At 39.5% G+C, this 24,734-nt stretch overlaps 1 protein-coding gene across 2 annotated transcripts in view; it reads right to left on the reverse strand.

The window, feature by feature from the left end:
- LOC108879240 (rab GTPase-activating protein 1) overlaps positions 1-24,734 on the reverse strand; it is a 67,772-nt gene that overhangs the window by 41,795 nt on the left and 1,243 nt on the right. Inside the window, exons 2-14 of one of the 2 annotated variants that reach the window (XM_018670447.2) lie at positions 15,742-15,977; positions 13,865-13,894; positions 12,445-12,703; positions 11,850-12,063; positions 11,487-11,661; positions 7,243-7,403; positions 5,557-5,667; positions 4,483-4,549; positions 4,284-4,386; positions 3,607-3,776; positions 3,235-3,403; positions 1,901-1,994; positions 3-153 (exon numbers count right to left, since the gene is read on the reverse strand). In XM_018670447.2, the coding sequence (XP_018525963.1) occupies positions 3-153; positions 1,901-1,994; positions 3,235-3,403; positions 3,607-3,776; positions 4,284-4,386; positions 4,483-4,549; positions 5,557-5,667; positions 7,243-7,403; positions 11,487-11,661; positions 11,850-12,063; positions 12,445-12,703; positions 13,865-13,894; positions 15,742-15,894 (1,857 nt within the window). In that variant the 5' untranslated portion in view covers positions 15,895-15,977. The remainder of the gene's footprint in view (positions 1-2; positions 154-1,900; positions 1,995-3,234; positions 3,404-3,606; positions 3,777-4,283; positions 4,387-4,482; positions 4,550-5,556; positions 5,668-7,242; positions 7,404-11,486; positions 11,662-11,849; positions 12,064-12,444; positions 12,704-13,864; positions 13,895-15,741; positions 15,978-24,734) is intronic. The other variant, XM_018670448.2, reaches the window with a different exon arrangement.

The following is a 24,734-nucleotide window of genomic DNA, read 5'->3' on the forward strand; positions in this document are numbered from 1 at the left end:
ACCTTTGTAATGAGAGTGCGGTATTCCTCTACCTGGTGATCATTGTTATGGCAGCCTGCCAGGAGCTGCCACACCTCCCCACGAAGGGCCTCGGGGATGCCACTCCGCACCAAGGCTGGCAGCTGCCTGGGACGCACTGATAAGTTCATATGCCTGAGGAGAGGAGAGGAGAGTCAGCCATTGCATTTTATCAAAGACATACTAATTTTAACTTTATTCAATGTTGCTTATTCAATCAATCTTCAAACTATGGTACACTGCTGACTCCCTCATTACATGCTGTTGTGCAGCTGCAATCTTCTGTGCACACCTGCAATATCTACTCAAAAAAATGTTTTCATTGGCATTAGGTTGTGTCTAAAAATGACTATTATCATCTTTACAGATGGCCTGCTGGGGCAGAACCATGACAGTGCAGAGTTATAGCACCTAATACCACAAGTATAATGATTTACATGTATAGCAGTCTTTCAAAAGTTCCAGCCAAGCATCCCACAAGGGATACAATCAATCAAGGACTCAAATGTCACTGTTACAGAAAGTAAAATATGTGTTATTTTTGTACAGAAAATGCGCGATACTTAATCTATCCATGAAATTCTTTTTCACCTTTTTCCCCTGACATTAGAATTGCCTTATTTTGCCTGACTTATTTTTAGCAGGATGGGAAAACAATAGACAATACAAGAAAATAAGCCAACACAAAATTACAGCTACAGTATATAGAGAGAGATTTCAATTGCTTTCCTTCCTTCCTCATCTTCACATTTAAACGTTAAATCTGTTGGGGAAACACTCCATTTCAGTGTATATTATGTATACAATGTATGCAGCTTTAAATGAACTCAGGCACCTGCCAGCTCACTAGTGAGTAACAGAGGCAGAGTTAGAGATACGGGGGAGGAGAAGAAGGTAAACTTAGAGGCACAGCTGTACCTACCAACTATCGCCTGACTGGAGCCGACAGAAAATCCCCGAATCCCTGATGATTCTCTCACTTTTTTTCCCCCTTTCTTAATTCATCCCTCTCTTATTTTCTCAGTTTGTTTTGTTTATTTGTTCTGAGCGTTAGGTTATGCAATACATGGCATTTACTGCAGAGACTAAGAGGGGAAACAAAAGTATACTGTGTATGTGTGTGTGCATGCATGTGTGTGTGTGTGTGTGTGTGTGTGCATGTGACGTAAGTAATGCCAGGCCTGGTCCTTGGGGGCATAAGATTGTAAAGGGCTTTCTGTGATTTGCCTCTCTGTGCTCCCTGAGCACTGCATCCCACAATGCCACAACACACGCTCTCTTGCTCACACACACAAAATCACCAATCACACACACAAAGCCTGGTATTATGACAGGCTAGTCTTATGATTTTTCTCTTTATTTAGGTATTATTTTTTTCAGAGAAGTGAGACAAGTACCTCCAAAATATTACAAAATGTTTTAATGGTGTAATGTCAAACAAAGGGCATCATACAAATTAAGTCAGTAATGAAGAAAAAAAACAGATGTATATTATACTATTAAACTATTATTTGGGTTAAATATAGTGTATGTGTTGTACATATTTTACTGTTCTCTTGAGAGAAACATACATGAGCACAGACAGAGAAAGAGAGAAGCATGCTGTGCAGTGCCCGTGTGTGTGGGGGGGCTTAACTTGCAGCTAATTAAAGTCCAGACAGTTTCTATTCAGTTCATCACAAGCTTTTGATTAAAAACAAATGCAGTAATGGGAGAGGGAAGCCATCTTAATAAGCTGCTTATCAAGAACTCCTGCCTGACAAACAGCACATCTGCTAAACCCCACACACAAAAACAAACTATGTGTGTGCGTGCGTGCACCCCCTTAATACAACAGCGATAGAACGGGAAGGACAGAGTGAACAAGGGAACAAAGCCTTACCACTTGGATAACAAGTCTCCCCAGGTTTCCAGGATCTTCTCAGCACACTCCTTGGAAACATCACCTGATCCACTGAGCAACGGCTCATCATTATCTGGACACACAGAGAGAGATAGAACAAGTGTGATCTATCATCGTCCCTTTCCATTTTATGTGTTTAGCCACTCCAGATTATGTACAATTAATCAAAGCTCATGCATGTAAAATGAAAATGATTAATGTGAATGAATGTGAGAACATAGTATGGATGTTTCTTAACTCAAAGAGCTTGGTATTTTGTGTAATCAATCAAACTTTCTGCACATTGGAGTTATCGTTATATGGATCCTCTGGTTTGATGTTTTGTGATGTTGTATTCTGTATATTGTGTTGTCTTGCATTTACTCATACACAGTGAATAAGTGCATAGATGTGGAATTTTAGGATCTAAACAAATTGTTTGATCTTTTATTCCAACTTCACATTGCATCAGCTGAAAAACTACTATTTATACAAAATGGCATCTAAGGTCCAAAAAGTTAGACCAAATTGTACCAAATCGGCCAGCAGACCAAAGACTAAGACCAATACAGAAAGTACCTCAATTATGCTCTTCATTCACACAAAAATACAAAAGACACACACACACCACTGCTAGCTAAGTACTTTGTGAGGATACAGTACAAACAGTTCTATAACACAGTGTCTCATCTCCCACGGGATTCAGAGTCCTATGGACCACAAGCCTATTTCTGGTAGAGCCCCACAGGACTCAGGAGTTTTAAAATTTTAGGCAGAGTATATGTGATACTCTGCCTAAAAGTATCTAAGTATCTGGGTGAGTCAAAAGCTGAAAATGCTTAAGCGCTAAATATCGGGAAGAATGTAGTGTAATTCAGATAAAGTACATGCTGGTAAACCTTATTTGAAATCATGGTGCTGGTCAGTACTACTTTTATTATTGTGTGTTAGAGGTGCTTGCGTCTGAATGAAGTCAGTTCTGACCAAAGACACTGCAATAATTCAGTGCTCTTGAGTAAAAGCAAACCATAATTTATATTTTCTTGCCAGTTGAGTGTCTGCTTTAAAGCTGTTTGTGTCTGACATGATTGAATACAGTAAATGGTTCAAAAAGTTAAAACTATTTTCATATGGTTGTGCTAGTCAGCCTTCTTCTGTGGCTCTACGTGGTCATATTTGTGAAGAATATTTTCATATGGCTTATATAAAGAAATTATTGGCATTGCAATATCAGCAATGTGATTTTTCTTCTATCTCCCTATATTCTGTGACTTTAACTCAACAAAGTCAGAGAAGCAGTGATTCAGCAAAAAAGTAGGACAGTATCCAATCACCTTCCTCCTCATCATCTTCAGGTGGTGACGGAACCATGGTACCAGGCCCGGTGGGCAGGATGCCGGGACTAGCCGTGGTCTTCCGTTTCTCTCTCTCAGTCTCGCTTTCCAAACTCACCACCTCATAAAGTGTGTCAGAAGCAGGACTCTTACGCTCCTTACGCTCCATCTGAAGAGAGAACACATAAAATAAACTACGGGAAAAAGTGTCGAGAGACCATTCTCTAATTAGGAGTAAACATCTGATAAATTTCTTCTCAAGTGTGACAAACCCCTAGTGTATTAACAACTGATTGTTTTGCAATTCACAGCAACCGTCGCTTGAACTGAATTGATCACGGATGGAAAAAAATGAGCCAAGACTTGACATACCTGGCGTAGTTTAAGGTAGAAGGTCTCAGTGTAGCTACGCTTGCTGAAGGGCCAGAACAGTCTGTCATTTGGGGAGCACACTCTGACCCTCGTCTCCAGCAGGAAACGGACCGGCTCCTCTACCTCTGTAATCACCAGGTCCACTGCTGTCGTCATGTACATGAATTTATCTAGAAAAACAAGAAAAACAGCTAAATTGTTATCCCCATGAGCGATTCACCTCTGTTAATCAAAAACCATTACTGGCTAATTTATGAAAACACTGGAGTTTGACTTATTGTGTTAAAAGTTGGATTTGTGGTGCAGGAGGTACTGCATGTGGCATAAGGATGGAACAATGTCAGTGCCTGAGTCAACTGATGTGCTTGTCTTTCTGTCATTACTAATTTTCCAGTAATATTCATATGCAAACACTGTGTTGCATGCAAGGTTATTGAGTACAGTTTCCATGCCTATTTAAAGTAGCCATAATTTTACCATTAACTGCTCCTTTGCAGCTTGATTTGATGATTTACTGTGTGAAACCAGTGGAAAACACTTGGATATGTGTCAAATATTGGTGTGAAAACATGAGTGACTAAACAACCACTTATTCAATACAATATAAACCAAGGAAATAATACATGCTGGAAATCATTCTGTTTTATTTGAATTTTTGACTGATTTTTGGCCATTACCTTTGGGCGTTTCCTCATTCACAGCCTGAAACTGAGGCGTGTTGGGGTTCCAGCTTCCTGTGATGATGTAAGACTTCCCGTCGGAGCTCTTTCCCATTGACTCCTGAAGGGGCACAAGTTGGGAGGAAGTTAACAAAACACACTCACACTCAACAATATAAAACGATGCAGACATACACATATGAAAGCAGCCACCCACCAGGTCCAGCAGGTGCATGTCGCTGTTCTTCACATTTTTCCCTGGGCTGAGCAAGAGACCAAAACACCTGGAGAAGAGACACACACAAGTAAACAAGCAAATAAATGCACACATAAGGACACACACATACACAGAGGGGTGTGGGAGAGAGCAGGAGAGAGAGAGAGAAGTGAAATGAAAAGGATTACTTAAGAAAAAAAAGAGAGGGAGAAAAAAAGAGCGGGAACTAGGGACAGAACAATAAATCTCTCTATAGAGTAAAACCAGTTGTAAAACACCACATATGTTACTGGAAATAGCTTCCTGGACTGATCCCCTAACACAGACCAGAACATGGAGATTATTAACACAGCACTTCAATCCACACCTTCTCTGGGTTCATCAAACAATAACAAACCACTGTGAAAATGGAAGTTCACAAAAAAGTTGATGGAATGTTTAAATTTCAGCAGATTTATTAAACTGTGGGAAATGAGGAGCCTCTGGGACAGACTCACATCAATCACCATCTTACAACTGTGCCGGAACACTTAAAACCTGACAGTGGACCGACAAACGGATGTAAAGATGTTCACCGGTGCCTTATAGCTGAGTTATTCCTTTCTTGTCGACATCTGGTCTTATTTTTAGCAAATGACTATAGCGAATAGCGGGATCTCCGTCAGCCCTCCATTCCCTCGGTTAACATCACTCTCTACTTTATGCATGCTTTTATCATGTTTAGTGATATATATTTTGTCTTAGGTGTTGTCTGTCATAAATCTTTTGAAAGCAGTGCTGAATACATACCAAAAAGATTTCTCAGTTGATGAAAAGAAACATATGAAAAGTACTGAAAACAAGGGCTTGGAAATGCATTTTAATGTGTCATCACTTACTGGATGTGATAACTTATCAAAATAATAACACATCAAAAAAAAAAAAAAACCCTATGGTACTGTATAGTAATCTAGTACCTTTAAGGATGTTACTCTGAAGATGTTGTGTGTGTGTGTGTGTGTGTGTATGTGTGTGTGTGTGTGTGTGTGTGTGTGTGTGTGTATGACTGTTTTGAGTGTATGTGCTTTATTTTACCTCTCAATGGCTAGTTCCTTATTGGAGGTCTGCTGGACATAAATGACTATTTTCTTGTCCATTCCTGCCCGCAGCTTGAAGCTCTGCTTGTCCTTGTCTTTTGCTACAGCACTGAATATGAACAAACAAGAAAAAACAAGACATAACATTAACCAAATGTTTAGTAAAGTCATAAGAGATACAAAGAGAATTAAGGTAAATAATGTTTTTTCTGTTAAACAACCCATCTGTGGACTCTATCATCAGTCAATCAATCTGATAAATACAAAGACATAGCTCATGTTTAGAACAGACCCATTTATCATAATAAAAAGTGTGCACAGAAATAATTTTTTGCTCTGGTCCTGGTTCTTTTCTTGCTCTGAATAAACCCTCGCTGACACAAATTCCTGAGGAAATACTGAAGAAACCCTAAAGAAAAGAATATCTTGAGTTTAAAAAAAAAAAAAAAAAAAAAACATCAATCAATCTGAAGTCTACTGCAAACATTTGGAACCCATCATGATTTCAGTCAGTGTTCAGATCCCAAAAACCTTTTTGGTGAGTAGGGACTTTATGTACCAGATAGAGCTTAGTCAACTGGACTATCGGACTGAATCATGGTTTTCCACTGTAAATAGGTCTTCTGACTACAGATAAAGAGGCTTGTTTGTGCCCTTTTAAAGGAAATATTAAAATACTGCTAATTCTATTTCAATTGTATTTTACAAATATAATACAGTATTTTTATAGAATTTGAATGAAGCATTCCATATCTTATTTGCAAAGGAAAATTAATTACACACAAAAACAGCACATGGGTACTTGCACGTGAAAGCTGTTTGCTTGGAAGTCAGCAAACTAAAAATAATCAACGACCAAAGACCTAATGAGGAGGAAATATGTGCTGGCTAAAAATAATCACAAGCTTTTTTTTGTTTTGTTTTGTTTTTTTGTTTTGCAAAGAAGCTGAGTGTCTGAGCTTGTTTGTGAACACACGGAAGTGACTCAGTAATATGGGAAAACAAAATAAAAAAAGGTCAGGGAAGATGGGCTGAATAGAGCAAACAGGAACCTTCTGTTATGTTCTCTTATCAATGTTTGAAAAAAGTGTGTGAAGTTAATAGAAGCTGTATAATCTATAACTATAACTATAAACTATAATCTACCGTGACCGTCATAGTGATATTTTTACAATTTCACAGTTTAGAATAATAAATGTATAATTTTCCCATTAAATTTACTGGCATGCTCTTTATGTATGTAAAGTAATTAAATGATGCTTCCCTCAGGGGCAGCATTTACTCTGCATGCTGTCAACCCCGGAAAGGTTTATGACTTTTGGAACTGGGTCACCCAAAAGTCTGCTCACTTGGAACAACACTTAATCCCTAAAAGTAGGGCTGCATGTTCCTGTATTTATGTGTGAGACATAGGTTATCTCGTGAGAAACTCTGGTCATTTGGTAGCCATTTTTCATTCAACGCTCTTTAAGTATATAGTATGTACTGTATATATAAGTATATGGTATGACCTGTATATATTAGTAGTATATTAATATGCCCACATGTACAGTCCATTAAGTTTGTTCTTCTCTGAAAACAGTACGCTGCGCAGAAAATTCCTGTGTAACTCCAAAGCAGCTGTTTAAGCAACATAAACATTGACATCATGCTCTACACGAAATACGTAATGTGTGTGTCCCACCTGAAGGTACCCTTGCCGTCATCTTCCTTGATCTCCAGGCTGACGGTGAAGGTAAACAAGTCACTGTCAGGGGTTAGCGGAGCAGCCTGCTGAGATGACAGAACTGCCTTCTTAGCTGACCGCCGAAACGCTGTGGCAAAGCTGTACAGTATCCTACTGACCTGCAGAGAGAGAGGGGTAAACACATACCAAACACTTTATAATGAACAGAAAATTATTCCACTATAATGGGGAGGGCTAACAAACTAATAAACTTTGCAAAATACTGTGCAAAGAATTTATACACATAAATAACGTCATAAAGTTCTACAGTCATGCGCTAAAAAGATTCCAACCCAAACATGCTAAAAATGACAAAAGGCTGTAAAACTGTTGTGATAAACTGCACTTACACTTACTTTCTCTCTTTCTCACACATAAATAAGAGGAGGAATTAAACACTATGATTTTGTGTAAGCTATCACTTGCAGTTAATTCTTTTGGGTTTGCTACGATCTCTCTCAGAAACATAATGACATCAAAATGAACAAACCTATGTTATTCTCATAAAAAAAAATGCTGTTTATCTATACTGTTGAAACCATAGAGGATAGTAGTGGCGCATTTATCCAATCAAATACAGAACGTGTTGCGCTCATGTTATTTACCAGGTAATTTTGAAAAATAAAAAACGCACTTGTCCCCTTTCAATATGTCAAATGCATTGCTCAGAGTAACACATTCCCTACACCCAATAATTAACCTTTACTTGCCTCTATTCAACAAAAAGTAGAAATTACAATGGCACCCACCCCCCTCTGGTTCCTTAAGATGTAGACACAATTTAACTTTTAGAGCAGAAATTCTGAACAGAACAGCTACGAGATAACATAGAAGAGATAACATATGGAATCACAAGGCAAAAATACTGTAGTATATTTTATTTGGCTTTGGCACAAGGTTTAGCAGCTCCTGCAGCTGAAATGTCTTGTGGACTACAAAGTTGAGTTTTGTAAGCCAAAAAATCTGCACCATACAAAGTAATCAGTGGGTCATTACTATTGATTTAAAAAATCAATCAAGCCTCTGCAGATCTATTACTGTCATTTTGTGTTATGGGGCACTAAACAGCTAACCTAATGACCCACAAGTCTACTGACTGTCGACCCTCCAAACTATTAACCATTCTGAGTTTTAATCAACATAATGATTCATATTTGCCTGTGAATCTAAGCTTGGAAGGACTTTTTCTATTAACATTAAACAGCAACAACTCACTCCAACCAGAGACTGCAGGGTTCTGCTAAATCTCCAACCCCTAAGAGGAGCAGAGTTGGGGGAGGGAGGGCAGCTACAGACTGCCAAGTGTGGAAAACTGGGTGGTAATGATTTATTTACATTCACTAAACATACTTTTCCACTCATAAGACTTTAGATTTGCGAGCTTTGCATTTAGCCAAGAAAAAGGTCTTTTATTTCATTTTTGATTATTACTTAACAGACGTGTGTGTGTGTGATAATAAACAGAGCTCTCCCTCAAACACAGGCCCATAGCACAGTGGTTTTGGATCATCTGTGATGCTGGTAAACAGTGGAGCTTTGGGGGGTGGGGGGGCGGCATTAGTGACTGAGAGATGGTGTGAGGAAACTGCTGTTATCAATAAATAAGAACGCTCTTTTTTCAAAGCCAAAGTATAAAGCAGCTTCTAACCTCTCCTACACAAAGCCTTTGTTATGTTCCTGATACAGTAGAAGGATGTTGCAGGGGGGCTTATTTTTTCAGAAACAACAGGGGGTTGGATGTAAGAGATGGAGGATGAGCAGAGTTAGATGGGGGTCACCCCCTGTATGGATGAAATTATGACATTTAACACAAAGGAATTGTTGTTCTGTATTCCAATCAAAGCTAGAGCCAAAACTAGTTTTGAATGTCTACAAACAGCCTTTTTATTCTTTGTGTGCAGTGGCGAGCAGCTCTATCGGGACATAGACAGCTGTGCTGCAAAACTATCAATCTGCACAAGCAATTTAAACTGGTATTGAGTGCTTCTCTCATAAGAGGAGAACGATTCTGCAATTCTGTCTTTCTGATGTTTTTTTTTTTTTTTTTCAGGTAAACTGTCTATTACCTATCTATCCCACAATAGATAAACAAGAAAAACTTGTCAAACACATTTTTTGGAGACAAGTAGAGTTGTTTTAGTGTGTTAAAAAGTGTTTAAAAATACAGTTTTTGTTTAAAGTTGTATCTCAACTGCTGGAGTTTTGTTCAAAGGTTCTGTTGCTGGTCTCTTTTGTACTTCTATGCAAACATTTTAAAATATATCAAACAAAATGTTTTTACTCTCAAATCTCTTATGAAATATAATTACATAAGGTGAGTTAGATTTGAAATGATACCAAATCTAAAAAGCTGTAGCCTTTAAAGATCTGGAATTTGTTAAGTGTCCTGTAACACTATTTTTACTATTATTTCTTCCACAGAAAAATTATCTTTATGTTCATAACTGATGTCACGGCAACAATCTGTATCCATTTGTCAAAGCCCAATTTTTGTGTGTCTCTCTAAATGTGTGATTTAATTTGAGCCCAAATTGCTTAAGGAAAACAAATCTATTGAAGCTGTACTGATTTGAATCACACAGCACAAGATGTACATCTCTGGACTGGAGCAATAAGTTTATGGGCAAAGAAAAGAGGAGGTGTTGGGCATGAGACTCAGCGGGGCTCTGCATCACCATCAACACCAGGAGACTGGGAATTGTTACAAACTAGCCTTGGGGCCTGACTAGGAGGTCTGGCACACAGGAGCCGGAGTAGGACGGAGGAGGTGGTTTACTTAATGTATGAACAGTTCTATTCAAAATCCGCAAGTCTATTAAGAAAAAAAAAATCAAAAAACAAACATTTAATGATTACAAAACCTGAAAGTACTTAAAATAGTAATTTTCATAAAAGAAGGAAATGAATTAGCCTCAAGTTATTTCTCTAACAAAATTGCCATATTTTTGGCATTATGGGTAATAATGCTTCAGATGCTCTTCACAATTTGACTACATAATTGGATCACTTGCTTAAAGCAAATGAGACAGCTGTGGCAAATAAAACAGTACATAGCTTGAGTCCAACTGTGATTGACTGCCACAAGGTTACTTCAGAATTGATTGAGAAAGTTTCTTTTTGTTTTTTTTTAGGTGTTCAAAAAATAGATTTACAAATAAATAAATAAAAACACTTTGGTGGATAAATGCAATTGTTTAAGAGGTCTTGGGAGATTTGAGGTTGATATGAGGCATATGACTGGAGCGTTTTTTTCCTGAAGGAGGAGGCAACTGATGGGCTGACTCACTTCAGTCTAATAGTGCGAATGAGGGGCCAAAAAAAAAGAAAAAGAAAAGAAAAGCTGGAGGCAGTGTAAATTGGTTTGTTGCTGGGAGACTGGAAGGAAGAGATGGAGGGTAGAAGAGAAGAAGAAGAGAAGGAAGAGAAAGCCGGAGACAGAGATGTCTGGTTGCTTGGTTAGATAAAGAGTTGAATTCCTATTAGGGATTATCTGTGTGTGAATATGCATTAGTGTTTTAGTGCAAGCATGTGTGTTACGGGTGGGAGTCTGGGAAACTGGATAGTTGGATGATGACGGAGTGATAAAGTAGCGTCTGTCTGGGAGCGCTTAGTGACATTGAAGGAGAGTGCTTCTATGAGGGAGAAATCAGGTCACTGAACATTGAAGCAGTATTTTAACCCAGTTTCACTAGTGGATTCCCTATTCTCTTCTTTAATATTTCTGGCAAACCAGCTGTATATAAGCAATGACACTTCCTCTTTCTTCCTATAAGTTGGCTTGGGGGATTCTGTGTACTTTGTGTTTGTGTGTGGTGTCCATGTGCATTGCAGGATAGCCTGCAGTGCATGACATAATCCCTTGGGGAGCTCTGAGGAGCCACCCACACTGACACTGAATCCTGAGGGATGTGTTACAGGGAGATCAACAATGTAAGGCAAGGTCAACTAGAATACTGCTGGCCATATGAGTGTGTACATATGTATATGTATGTGAGTGAACGAGACAGAAAAAGTGTGGGGAAAAAAAAGCTGAAAATTTATACAAGGAACTTTTGCTCCCCCTCTGGTTCTCTATCTGAATAGCAGCAACATTACTTTTAACTTTACTTTTGTGTGTGTGTCTATCAGGGTTTGTGTTCGATGAGATTTCAGAAAACATAGTTAAACAGAAGTTAACCAACAACCAATCACTGAATCCTCACCGCCTCTTGGATTTGGCAGCGGAACACATGGATCCTGAAGATCTCAGCATTGTAGTGGCTCTCGGTGAAGGCAAAGCAGTCGCTCTCTGGTGTGCCATCATGACCCCGCACACAGAACAGAATCTTGTAAATAGGGTAGTTGGCAATCTCTGTACCATTGTTGGGGTCCAACAACCTGTTAAAATATCAATAAATATGTTGTTTGATATCTTAAAATCTGCCACTACCCAGCGATTTTTGTAAATGTGTATTGTGTGTATGACGTGACCATTTGAACCCAAATATGCATGCTGCACACGCACATATCTAACAGTAGGTAGCACACTGTAGATCTGGAACTGTTTTTCTATATGTTCTTCTTACCTGACAGTGCCCTCAGAAACGCCTGGCACAGACAGTGTGACATCCAGGGGTAGCTGGCACTGCCCTCTGAGGATACTCATCATACGGAGAGCCTCCACCTCACTGCGGGGGGCGTTGACCGATGCACACCCCAGATAAGTCAGCTGGCTGAACACAACGCTGTCCTCGTCTGGAATGGGACTGCTAGGACTGCCCTCTGATGATGATTCATCTGCTGCAAAGTGGCAATGAAAAGATGAAAATAAAAGTAAGGAAGGGAATGAAAATAATTATTTTATGATTTCTATATTCATTGTGTAGTTAAATAAAAACAAAACTGTCCCATGAAGTAAGACTTGAATATGGAATTTAGGAAGACAAGTGAGAAGGAAAACAGTCATGTCAGTTAGAGAGGGTACAAAGTATATGACAAGAAATGGCAACAGTCCTCTGCTGCAAGGATAAAACAAGGAATGAGGGATGTGGGAGTACTTAAAATATATGATTTAAAAACCTGGGTGCTTTTGTGATATTACTCTTAAAATCACATATAAAGCTGAAGATAAATGCCATTGTGTGAGGCAGATCACAAAAGAAAAATCACATCATGGCTCACCTCGGTACGACCTCTCATTCAGCTCACTCTCCTGAGCCGTCTGAACAGGAAGCACCATCTCCAACTTGGGTGGCGGTGCGCTCAGAGGGTCAGAGCCTGGCGGTACAGGTGACGCTGTAGTGGGAAGGAGGCAACGGTCGCCCCCACCAAGGTTGTCCATTCCGGTTTCCGGTCCGAGCCCAGTGTCAGCTACCGACGGGTCCATGAGGACATCCTCTAACTCCCTCTGGAGCTGCTGCTCACTTCCATTCCCCACAATCTGATAAACACACACACATACACACACACACACAAAGGAGTCGAAGCACACATGCACAAAGAAACAGACACCACGCAATCACACCAAGGAGCAGGGACATAAGGGGACACACAATGCAACTCATTTAAACTCAAACATATATAATAAAACACAAGAACACATCTCCTTACATACAATCATGGTCATAACGAATCAAACTTCAGCTAATCCTGAGGCCTACATCAACCCTTTCTTTTGCAGTTTTTAGAACTGCACAGTGCCTTTGCCTTCACCAGTGATCTTGTGATTAATTTCAAGTGAGTGAATGTTTAAGAAGAGACATCTTGTTTTAGGTTGGCAGTCAGAGATATATCTTGATTACATTTCATTCAACATTAGTGATTAGTGGGTAAGTGTGTTGTGAGATAACTGTATCCAGAAATCAGAAGAGCCATGCCAACACTTATTGAATGTGAGCTTATTCTACAAAACAGCTGACAAAGTACAAGCTTAAGGCTGGATAAACCATGAAGTGCCACAGAACACATGTCCCTGCCTGATGTGGCTGCAGCCTGATGTTAGGTAAGAAATGGAGAACAGACTTAAACTGCAGAGGGCACTGCTGTACTGAGCAAAAAGGGGTCTGAGAAGAATAGATTTTTCACTTTCTGCAGTATATGTGATTATTTCATAGTTGAATATTCTGGCTAAATTTTCCAAGCAGGCTCTGCATGTACAAACAACAATAAATAAAACGTTTAACATTCACAGGTATATGGTATAACTACAGTGTCTATACTTCTTGTGCCATAGAATGAAAAAAGATTATACTTTCAAGAAACTGATTTAAAGCAGCTATCACCTCTATGCTAAGATTCACACATCTGACACAACTGCATGACTATGTAACTGTGGTGGAGCCTGTGATTTACAGGTAGTGCTAAAAGCCTTGGGAGCTGTCATGTACAACTACAGTCCTACATATAAGAATGTCTATCACTACCATCATCAAAACTAAACTGTTGAGGAAGCTGGCTAGGGCTATCACTCAGTAGCTGGAAAAGATACAGAAAGCACATATGATCACAGACAAGAATCACCACAGAATCACACCACAAAAAGAGAATATATAAAGGTAAGGCATATAGAGAGAAAGAAAAGATAGCGAGAGAAGAGACTGACCTTAAAGCTGACCCCTTCCTCAGAAATCACCTGCATAACAAACAACAAGTTTAGACACACTGACTCCTCTCTGACTGGATGGGCTGACTGGGAGGGGAAATGTGCACACGAGTGTGGTGGCGGAAACCAAAACATGATATCTGGATGACTGTCAGTGAATGGAGTGATTACACCACTACATACTGGGAACAGTGGATGTGTGCCGAGTTCTGCATTTCTTCCTTTCTGATGGCAAACAGACAGTGGCAACTAGGCAGCGCAATACAGACCTCAACTGAGTTTTGCATCAAAATAACCATGGTCCATTAGGAGACTCTGTACTCATGTAATATGCAAACTCTCTTATCTCCAAGCGCAGCAAATGACAGAAAAAAGTGTGACTTCTTCCTGTCAACTGAAGATGCAACGTCCATGCTCTACTGGCGCCACCTTCTGGTACATTTGCAAAACCAAGCTGAATTCCCTCCTTTACAAAGAAACACAGGTGCAGTAATGATATAAACTAATGGACAGAGTATGAACATGCTAGCCAGCTACTTAAGTAAATTCAATAAAAGAAAATGTGATCACTAGTAAACTGAAAGACACATGGACAAAATGTATCCTGAGAGGAGAGGAGAGGAGAGGAGAGGAGAGGAGGAAACCTGAACCCATTAGGGACACACACAGGATGGTGGCTGGCAGCTACATTTCTTTCCTCAGAACAGTCTTCCTTCTCTTCGTGGAGAGAGACACACCCTAGTCACAAAACACCATTATTTTCCCTGACAATGAGTTCAAAGCACTTGCAGCTGCATCACCACACTGTTTGTAAACTAATATCTGCTGGGTGAGAGCTAACTGTAGAGCTGGACTGAATCACAGAGGGCATACTGTATGTCAGATACACTGTAGTATGATAGCAAATGCCGTGTACGAACAAGAGCACCTGATGGACTGCAGATGGGAGATGTTTTCTCAAAGTTCAGTAGCATTGAACTTGCTGACACTGAATGACACATTAGTAAAGTATAAGCTGACTTGTTTTACACTTTCAGCTCACACAAAAAATGCACAACTGATAACAGTGTTTTCTTCAGTTATTTGATTTGTGTATGCAAGGAGTTCTTTTTCCACTACCCCATACCAACTGCAGTGGAAAACAAATTTAATTAGTCACAGGTCTGAGAGATAAGAACAAGTTCTTAGCTACAAATAATGCCTATGAAAATGCTTGCAGTTTTTAGGGATGTGCACATACCAGTAAGTATTTAAGGGCTTTCTTCCTATTAAGCAGAAAAAACAAATTCACAGATAAAACACACAAATCTAAGACCAACTATGCAGAAAAGATAGAGTGAGAATATGGAAAAACAAGAAATGGTTAGCCTTATGGTTAGAGTGTGAGACTGCGTGTTTAAAAAGATGGACGAGAGCTTCAGACAAGTGAGTGATGAACACAACCTGCTGATGCAATTTTGTATGGACTGTGACCCCTGACGTGCAGTTTGAACAAGTGACACTGTTGACAAATACGTAAAGATGAAATGAACATCAAGATGTTTTGGTGGATCATGCTCTGAGTTACACTCTTAAAACAGATTTCATTCTGCAACATTACCTGGTTATCCTACTGGTATTTTGCAAATAACTACAGCATTACAGTTATTGTTATTTTTCTTATGTAATTAAGGGCAGATTGTGACTATTTTCAGTATTAAGCATATTCATCAGAAGGAGCACTTTGAGAATGGATTTATGCCATGATGTCGCTATAAATGTCAGCAGACCAGTGATATAGTGTAGTACGCAGCTAAACTCTAACTCACAAGTACAGCTCTGAAGTCACCCTTCTCTCCCTTGTACTTCTGTCCATACCTACACCCAACCATCCTTACCTTCAGTCCTGTCTTTTCGTCATCACTACCATTATTAGTGGAGGAGGGTGTCTCGTCCCCCAGCCGGGACACGAGGACAAAGTCCTCACTGTTGAGAGTGGACACTGAGTCCGAAGATACGCTAATCTTCCCCACCGAGCCCTTGTCATCCATGGCTGCCGCTGTTAAACTCAGCCACGCTGCTCATGAATGGAAGACGGGAGGAGGAAGTGGTGGGAGATGATGAGCAAAATCACCTAGAGAAAGGAAAAAATAAATAAAGGAAAAAAGCAGAAAACAGTCATGATGTGATGAAATCCATGAAAAGCATCTTTTAAGGAAACTGGAAACTTGGCTACTTGCAGACTAAGCCTCTTAAAAAAAACTTTTTGAGGTCTTTTAACACCTTAAGGAAACTCAGTGGCAACTTTACAAAACCCAAAGAGAGGGGGTATAAATAGAGAATAGAGGGTGAAAAAGAAATGTTAAGCAAAAAAGCTTAGTTCAAGTAAAAGTGATAGGCGAGCAGGCCTCAATGACGGAAAAAAGAATCTGTGGGTCATCTGGAGGAATTTTGTCTATCTCAGCAGAAGAGAAGAGACGTACTTGCAAAATAGCTTGATGCAATGCAAAGCCATGGTGATAAGTGTCATTTTGAAAAAGAAACATGCATATGAAAGTGAGGAATTAAGGAACAAGACAGCTTGCTACAACCATCCATCTATCCCATGTCAGTAACGCCCCATACAATGATTCAATTGCAGTCCTCGACCACTGCGTTGGACATGTACGTCAGAAATTAACTACTGAAACACTTGAAAAAAAAAAGTACTGAATGTGCTAATTGCATTGCATGCACTCCTCAGTTCATGACCATTCCCCAGCCCTGCCACCACAACCACAAATATCCTAAGTTGAGATCCTGTGGGGAATGCTACACATCATCAGCTCACCCCTTGCTCTGCCTTTCACTCCAGCTCCCCTCATGTATCCACTGATAAAAATGTTAATGTAGCATCAAATTTTCAGCACATACAATGAGCTATCGAATATGAAAGTAACTAATCAAGATAAGTTTGCAGAATTGACCTGAGCACAAATCATACTGTTACTTGTGAGGACAGCTGATGACAGGACAAAAGACAAGAGAGAAGAGAGAGGAAGTAAACAAAGGAAGGAGATGATGTTTTTCACTTTTTACCTTTACTCAACATCAAATTGATCATTTAGTGTCCACTTGTAAAATTAGGTATGACAAAAAGAGGTAGTATTAAGGTAAGACTTTATAAGCAAAATGAGGTAAAACTCCATCTTTACAGGAATGCCAGGAGGTAATTCCTGAAAAAAGGAGGTGCCATTGTGTGTAACACAGGAAGACAGGCACAACAGAAGGTTCTGGCAGAGGTTCAGGATGAGACCATAACAAGCTATTTTTGGCTGCTTCCCCTCTCAACTCCTCCCATCCCTCCTCTCCCTTTCTGTCTTTCACAATTCCTTATCTCTCCCCCTCCAATCTTCTATCTCTCAGCCCATATTGCTCTCCTCTCTTCTCATCTGCTCTTGCCCACCTCCATTTTTCTAAAGGTTTCAGTTGCTGTTTCCTGCACCTTGCTTTCTTGTCATCCTCCCTGATCAAAGCAGGTCCAACCATGGAGAAGTAAATGGAAAAAATGTCTATGGTGGAAAGGTCAAAGCTTTTAATAATGTGAATTACTTATGATAACATTGTTATACTGACCCAGACTAAACCTGAGTAAGAGTAGGCAGCTTTGTGTGACTGGAGGGTTTTACAACAGCCTGTACTGATATGAATGTTATTATTAGGCTAGCAAACACAAACTGAGTAACATAAACTGACAGTTTAGGCCTGCTCTCTTTATCTTTTCAAGGCAAACTGAGGAAATGAGCAACTGTTATTCATCCAGAGACGTGTCTGGGTGTTGTCTTTCACTTGTATTGCAAAACTGAAGTTGAAAGCAAGGGTCACAATTATTTGTCATGTCCACTCACTGTGAAGCAAGTAATAGTGTCAGACTGAGCAGATAACTCTCACCTTTTAACCTCAGAGACCAGTGTGTAGTAATTAGAATTTTAAAAAACTGTAATACAACACAACTCAGTTGATCATTGTGCCAAGTATGAGCTCTATAAGTTGAAGGTCACTTCCACACTGACAGGTAATTCACTTATTTAGGTGACTGCATCCTGCATCGTCAACACTACAAAGACGCACAAGGGAAAAAAAATCCAAGCCAGGTTACTGACAGCAAGTTATGCAGAATGTACTGCCTTATGTGTTTATTTAACTTCTCAGTTATCACATGACCTCACAAAGAAATAACTGATTATTAAGGCTGCAACTCCTGCTACCACAGGTAGCAGCACTGTTTCACACTTTTTAATGAGGAACTGCAATAATACAAGCCCACCACAGCTCTGTTTTAGCTCCATTTCACTTCCTAATGTCATTGGAAAATCCCAGCCCTCACATGCATGCATGTTACCACATTTACCAAATGCTGTTGCATATATACGTACGTCTCAAACAATCACTTTCAGTTTGAGTTTACAATCACAACACAGATATTATGTTTAGCTCATGAATTTATGCTAACAGTCCATATAGTATCTACAATCACAAAGTCCTATGGTTGGTCTGCTTTGCACTGACACTACAAACAAACTGAACCTGATTAAAGCTGAGTCTGATTAAAAAAAAAAAACAAACAAAAAAAACTACACAACAGTTTGTTTAAACAGGTTAGAAACTAACCAAACAGGTTAGGCTGTGCAACTGTGTACAGTGTAGATACAAAATATCATAAACACAGGAAAGAAAATGTGCCAATATAAAACGATGTACGAGTAGATTTATTGTTCCCTTAGCAGACCTCAATTTTCAAGATTGCCAATGACCTTTATCGAATTAATTGTGGGAAATGTTTTAATTACAATAACTTTGTATTTCTACATGGTCTTTAATACTGCAGAAGAGAACATTTTACTTGAATAACATTGTTGGACTTATAATAAAGACCTAGCTCTTCTATAAGTCAACATCTATCTTGCCAAGATACTGCCAGTCAGCAGTGGCAAATCATTTTAAAGCCCAGGTGTCCCTCCCAGGATTGTGAGGTACAGATTGTGACTGATTGACAGCTTCCTCACTCTCCTGGTTTTGCTGCGCTTGTTATAGTTTGGTGACATTGTGTAATTTTCAGTACAGCTCCCCCACCTTCAGCTTGCTAGAGGACTAATCAGCCAGAGGAATCAGAAACACCTATGTGGGTGTGCAGGGCCTTTAACCTGCAACAGAATCTGTGTAGGTTCCTGCCAGGAGTTCCACCTTGAGCAAACTCTATAAATATCTGCTTGGATCATTCACCCAGCAAGTGTCAAATATTTCTTCATACATATAAAATACCAAACCCATAAGAAAAATAGCATCCGACTCAGTAGCAATCCGAAATTTGCATCACTCCTCAGTCCTCCCTTATTTTCACAGGCTTTTAATCTTGAGGAGACTCTGCAGATGTTGACTCTACTTTTGGCTCAAAGGCACCACACTTTTAATCTGAGTGATTAGTCTAGTTCTTTTTCCTCTGATTTTTTGCACTTGATGAACTTTGAGTTTCTACATGTTCTGGTCTTTTGTTTGTCAGTTTTGCCACAGTGGCTGCTGCTGATAAGGCTAATTCCTGAAGTCTTATAAACAGTCTTGAAGTACACATCTGAGTGTAATAGCAGTGAGCCAAGCTACAATACCCAGACCTTTCTTCTGTCCTTTACATTCTTCTGAGTAGCATCCCATAAAACCCAGTGACAGCATCTTTTTACATGCTTAGATAAAATATTTGAACAGTCTTATTTGATACCACAAAGTCCTTTGCTTTATTTTGGACATTAGCATCTAACCCATGCTATGGATCAAGAGAAACTCCTGTAAATATCAGTAAAGTACTGTGTTTGATTGGAAAGAAATTAAACAGTGGCAAGTTTGTTTTTCTAGCCACCATAAACTTTATAAAAGATTACTGCTTTGTAATCCTAGACACTATCATTTCACTAGAGAGCAATATGAAGCTGAGCTGAGACTCCACAACTTCTGATGTTATCTGAGAGAGATGGCAATTAGCTTCACTAACTGATTCATGTTTTAAGTCACAAACACTGAAAACCCTATCAACCCTGCACAGCCGAGCCTAGACACACACACATGCATACATAAACAGAAAAAAAATACTGTTTTATGCTGGATCACACATACCCCTACACACACAAGCAGCTGTATTATGAACACAAGTAAGCACTCACCCACAGGCACACATGTGCATGCACACACACAAACTTAACACTGGTGGCTCCAACAGGCTCATAATGGTTGCCTTGTCACCCCGCTTCCCTCCTTTGCCTCAGTAACAGCTCTCTCCCTGCTTCTGCCAAGCTACACTGTTCGTTATCAACCTTTTTAGCACCATGGTACACTTCCAAGAAGACACACAATCCCCTGCCTATCAGTCGACTGATTGTTATAAAACCAGAAATGGCAATTCCTACTGAAATGATTAGAAGGTTCCTAAATGTCTTTAGGAAATGCATGGCATATCTATGTTCTGGAAACTATTTCCTTGAACTTAGATGCTGTGTTTAAATTTGATTTTTACACATCACATTTACTGTGCTTGACAACATCAGCTTGTTTTCAAGTATAGCAGACCTCAGTAGCAGTGGTAGATTGCTTCTTCATTCCCTTTATTTTTCCCTTATCTTGATTTCTAAACCTCTTGTGTCTGTTTCCATCTTTGTTTCTTTGTTTTAAATCTTTTGTTTTAATTCTTGCTTTGTAAATGTTATCTTTTTCCCATTTCTTTGACTATCAGCTGACAGGATAAGACAGAAGAAAAGAACAGGAAAGAGGAAAAAGAGCCCTCTGATGGATCACTGTTGTGTATGTCACCATGACAACAAGACCCTCATCATTTGCTGCCTTTTATTTCATCCAAACCACCTTTGGCAAAGGTGGTGATACTACAAATATTTTGCTGCTCTAATGTCCTCTTAGTGTTACTTCTGACAGATACAGTTCTGAAAGTTAATTCTGGTTTTCAGACTACTATTTCACATTACTTCCTCAATAAAGTCCCATCACATACTATCACTCTGCACTTCCCTCACAAGACAACTTCACAGACATTAATGTGGTGTTATAGATTTAGAAGATTACAGAGACTACACATTTAAAGCCTAATTGCATTAGCTCTACAAAAAAGGTCAGAGTTCAGCCATTCTTGTGTGTTATAGTGTGACACTGAATACATGTAAAAATTGTATATTATTTCTATGTCATGTTAAAAAAGCAAATAGGTGATGTTTTACACCGATATGCTTTTTATGGAGAAAAATAAAAAGGCCCATATTTAATGATTAGATGCAGTAAAGTTGGTAGTAAATTGCATCTCTCAGGCTGACAACCCAAGCTGTCTGCTGAGTTAGAGCTCAGTGTCATACCAACTTAGCTATTAACAAACGGTGATAACAGCAGTTAGGCTGATGTAGTCTGGGTGTGACACGCAATGGATCATGCAGAATACGGTTTAATTTTGGGACCAAATGACTAACAAGAGTGGCCTCTTCGCTGTTTGTCAGTTAAAAACAGAAGCACAGTATCTCAAAAGAACATCCTATGTCAATCCATGTGTAAAAATGTGCACGTTGGAAACCTACGCCACCCCCTCCCCACCGCTCTCCAGCTGAATGGTCTGTTCTGGGCTGCCAGCTGGGCGCTGCGTGCACCTCACAAGGGAGAGGAAGACACAGCCAGACACAGCCAGAGAGCATTCAGGCTTGCAACACAGTCCCTTTCGATGCGCCTCACAGCAATGATTTCAGCCAGGCACAGAGACAGAAAGGAAAAGGAGAGAGAATGACAGAAAAAAGCTGAACTACCACAAGGTTAGTCACAAGGTACAATGCAGAGGGAAAGAGAAAGGAAAGAAATGAAAGAGGGGCCCTGAATGATCAAATCATGAATTGTACAAATCAAGGAAACACACACACACATGCAGCGCTTAATTTACATCTTATTTGTACTGTGTGAGCACCTAATAATCATCTCAATTCAGGTCCACAGCAGAGTACAGCCTCCCAGTTGGCTATTCAGGAATGAAACCTCTGCATGTCTCACACTCAACAACAAAACAATCTCACATGACTGAGAGGGAAAAAAAACATCTCGATCACACAGCGCAGGCCTGCCTTTAACTTCTGAAATGGAGCACCGGCTGCAACAAACCTCTCCACTGTGAGATACTGAGCTGCACAGTGTGTGGCTGTTCACAGACATTATTTTAGCAGTGGTTTATTAAGAACAGAACTATGGCTTATAAGGGAAACTTGACACCTGTGCGTGTAAGTGAATATGTCTTCAAACAACAAACAGTTGTTAAGGGTGTTTTGCTTTTTGGCTTTAGAACTGAAAGCAGCATGTGCCACGTTAGACAAGTTACAAAGGAAAGAGGAAGTTTATTAGACGGGCATTTTTATATACATTCTGGAAAATAAAAGTGAAAGAAAATGTATTAATTTCACTCTCTAAATAGCAGATATGACCACAGTTGTATTGTTGCTGCATTACTAAAGGATAAAATCAATGCTTTCCTTTCATTTCTGTAATCATTTCATCAGCCTAACAATAGGAATCATTTTATTGTGTACAAGGGCTCAAGAAGTAGCATTAATGCAGTGTGACTGTAAAAGGAATTCAATGCACTAATAATACATTTAGGGGTGTTATTTATTAGTCTGTATGCACACATTACTTGCCACCGCAGTTGTTCAGGAAGTATGAAACATGACTGGTCCCCCAAATCATAAATGCTAAAACCCAGCCAGAAAGATAACAAGGCCCTAACTACAAATATAAATAAAATTCAAATAGTAAAATAGTCACCACCCCCTGCCCAAAAGGTGATGACTGGAGGTCTGAATAATTTGAAGGATGAATTAATATTAAATACAAGTATGTGTTTAAGACAAACCACAGCTGCACACACAGGCAGAGATCACCTATAAAGAAAACAAGCTTTAGTACAAGATGCAAGTAGTTTTCACCCATTCACACTGGTCTTAAAGTATGAATGCAACATTACTGATGCTTGCTAAATTGAGCCCAAAACACCTCCACAAGGCTCCAGAGAAAGTTATGGCATTGTGGCAAGACTCGCTCAACGATGCCTCTAAACACTTTTATCTACATTTAAGTTTGTTAAATTGACAGACAACCCTCTCTAGCTTGAAACAGCCAATTCAGCAGTTCAGGCAACAAACTGAATCAGCAAACCGTGACTACCATTTTCAAGATGTTGATGACTGCACGACAACCCACAGTTACCCATGTAGCCGTTGCTTAATGCCACCAAAACCCAATATTTCCTCCAAGCACATTGTGGATGTTTTGAAACTCAACTGTGATTTATGCTGAGTCAACATTAAGTGAGAGAGAAGTTAAGCAGATGTCACCAAGTGCATGAACTAACTCTTTGAACTCCTGTGTAACCCCTCTCTTAGCTATGAAATGAATTTCCATGCTTGTTTCAACCCTACATAGTCTCCTTTCATCTCATCCACAGCAACTGGATGAAGGAAACACTTAATCCACTACAGTTGATGCCAGCCCCCCACCCCCTTGCCATTCAGTCTCCACCAGCTCTCCAAATAACAGGTGCATCTGTGGGGCGTTGTTGGGATTTCAGAACATTCAGGGCTCAGTCTAAACTCAGTTATAGACCGAGCTATAATAGGAGGGATGCCAGTTGACACACCAGTCCTATGTTACTCTCCTTTTGCCGTTTGTATATATCGTAAGGAAGAATTCCTGAGTTATCATCACAATCATAGTATTGCTGTCTGTTTTTACACAATTACTTACAATATGGCTCAAAGTTGCATGGTGTCGTGCACCAGCATTTACATATATTAGTATAACACTGGAATCAGTGCAAATAAGTGAAAAAATGCAGCAAATATTTGCATGCAGATGAATGTGAGTTTTGTGCATGCGTGTGTCACCTGAATGACCTGCAATGAGGCTTTACAGCAATACCTGTGCTACAGGAAACAGAACAGGAACAAAGGGCTGGGTCAACTGAAGTGGCAGTTGGCACATGTGGCTCAAAGTTACCATACATGTCATCCACTGATGGGAACTATTCAAACTCACAAAACACAAGCTACCAGTTGCAACAATGCTATTCTTGACAGTGACAACATGGCTGGGCATTTACGTGACAACAGCTATTTTGATGTTGCAACTAATTATATCTCATTGGCAGCAGGAAGTGAGAGAAATATAGAATATACAGTAACTCATATGCATTACATGTGTTGGCACTGCTTGCACTATTCATTGACTGATTGGCAAAGATGTGCAGTGTTAACTCTAAAACACAGATAGCTTTTTTAACAGAGGATGCTGTCTTTTGAGATGTTGAAGTCAGGGTCAGAGAAGTTAGTTTAAAAACCATATATATATGATTGAAGTATTTATTAGACTGACCATATATGGGCACAGAGCTTTTCTGGAAGAATAATGAGCATTAACAAAATGCAATTCACATATTAATACAGCTGTACAGTTAATTTATAAATGTATTTAGCGCTGATTTTTGTCAGTGAGTATTTCTGTGACTTTCTGGAGGGACTGGACAAATCATTTAACAGGGTTCATTCAGCATAATAATAAAGCTCATACAGGCCATGCTTTACACCAGACAACCCTCAAATCTTGATTGTCAACACATCCAAGCACGCCACCACAGAGACTCTTCAAAACAGTCTGCTGGGCCTCTCGCTGGTCCCTCCCTTATCATGTGACAATAACAAACCTTCAACCAACAAAAAACAGAGTGGATTAAATATTCATTGTGTCTCAGTATTTAATTCAAGAAAGATCCAAACCAAAAGTTAATTCCACTTGTAAACATCAGTAGGGCAGTCTGTATTAACCACTACCATTT

The sequence above is a fragment of the Lates calcarifer genome, linkage group LG9, assembly GCF_001640805.2.
Source record: "Lates calcarifer isolate ASB-BC8 linkage group LG9, TLL_Latcal_v3, whole genome shotgun sequence".
Taxonomy (NCBI): Eukaryota; Metazoa; Chordata; class Actinopteri; family Centropomidae; genus Lates; species Lates calcarifer.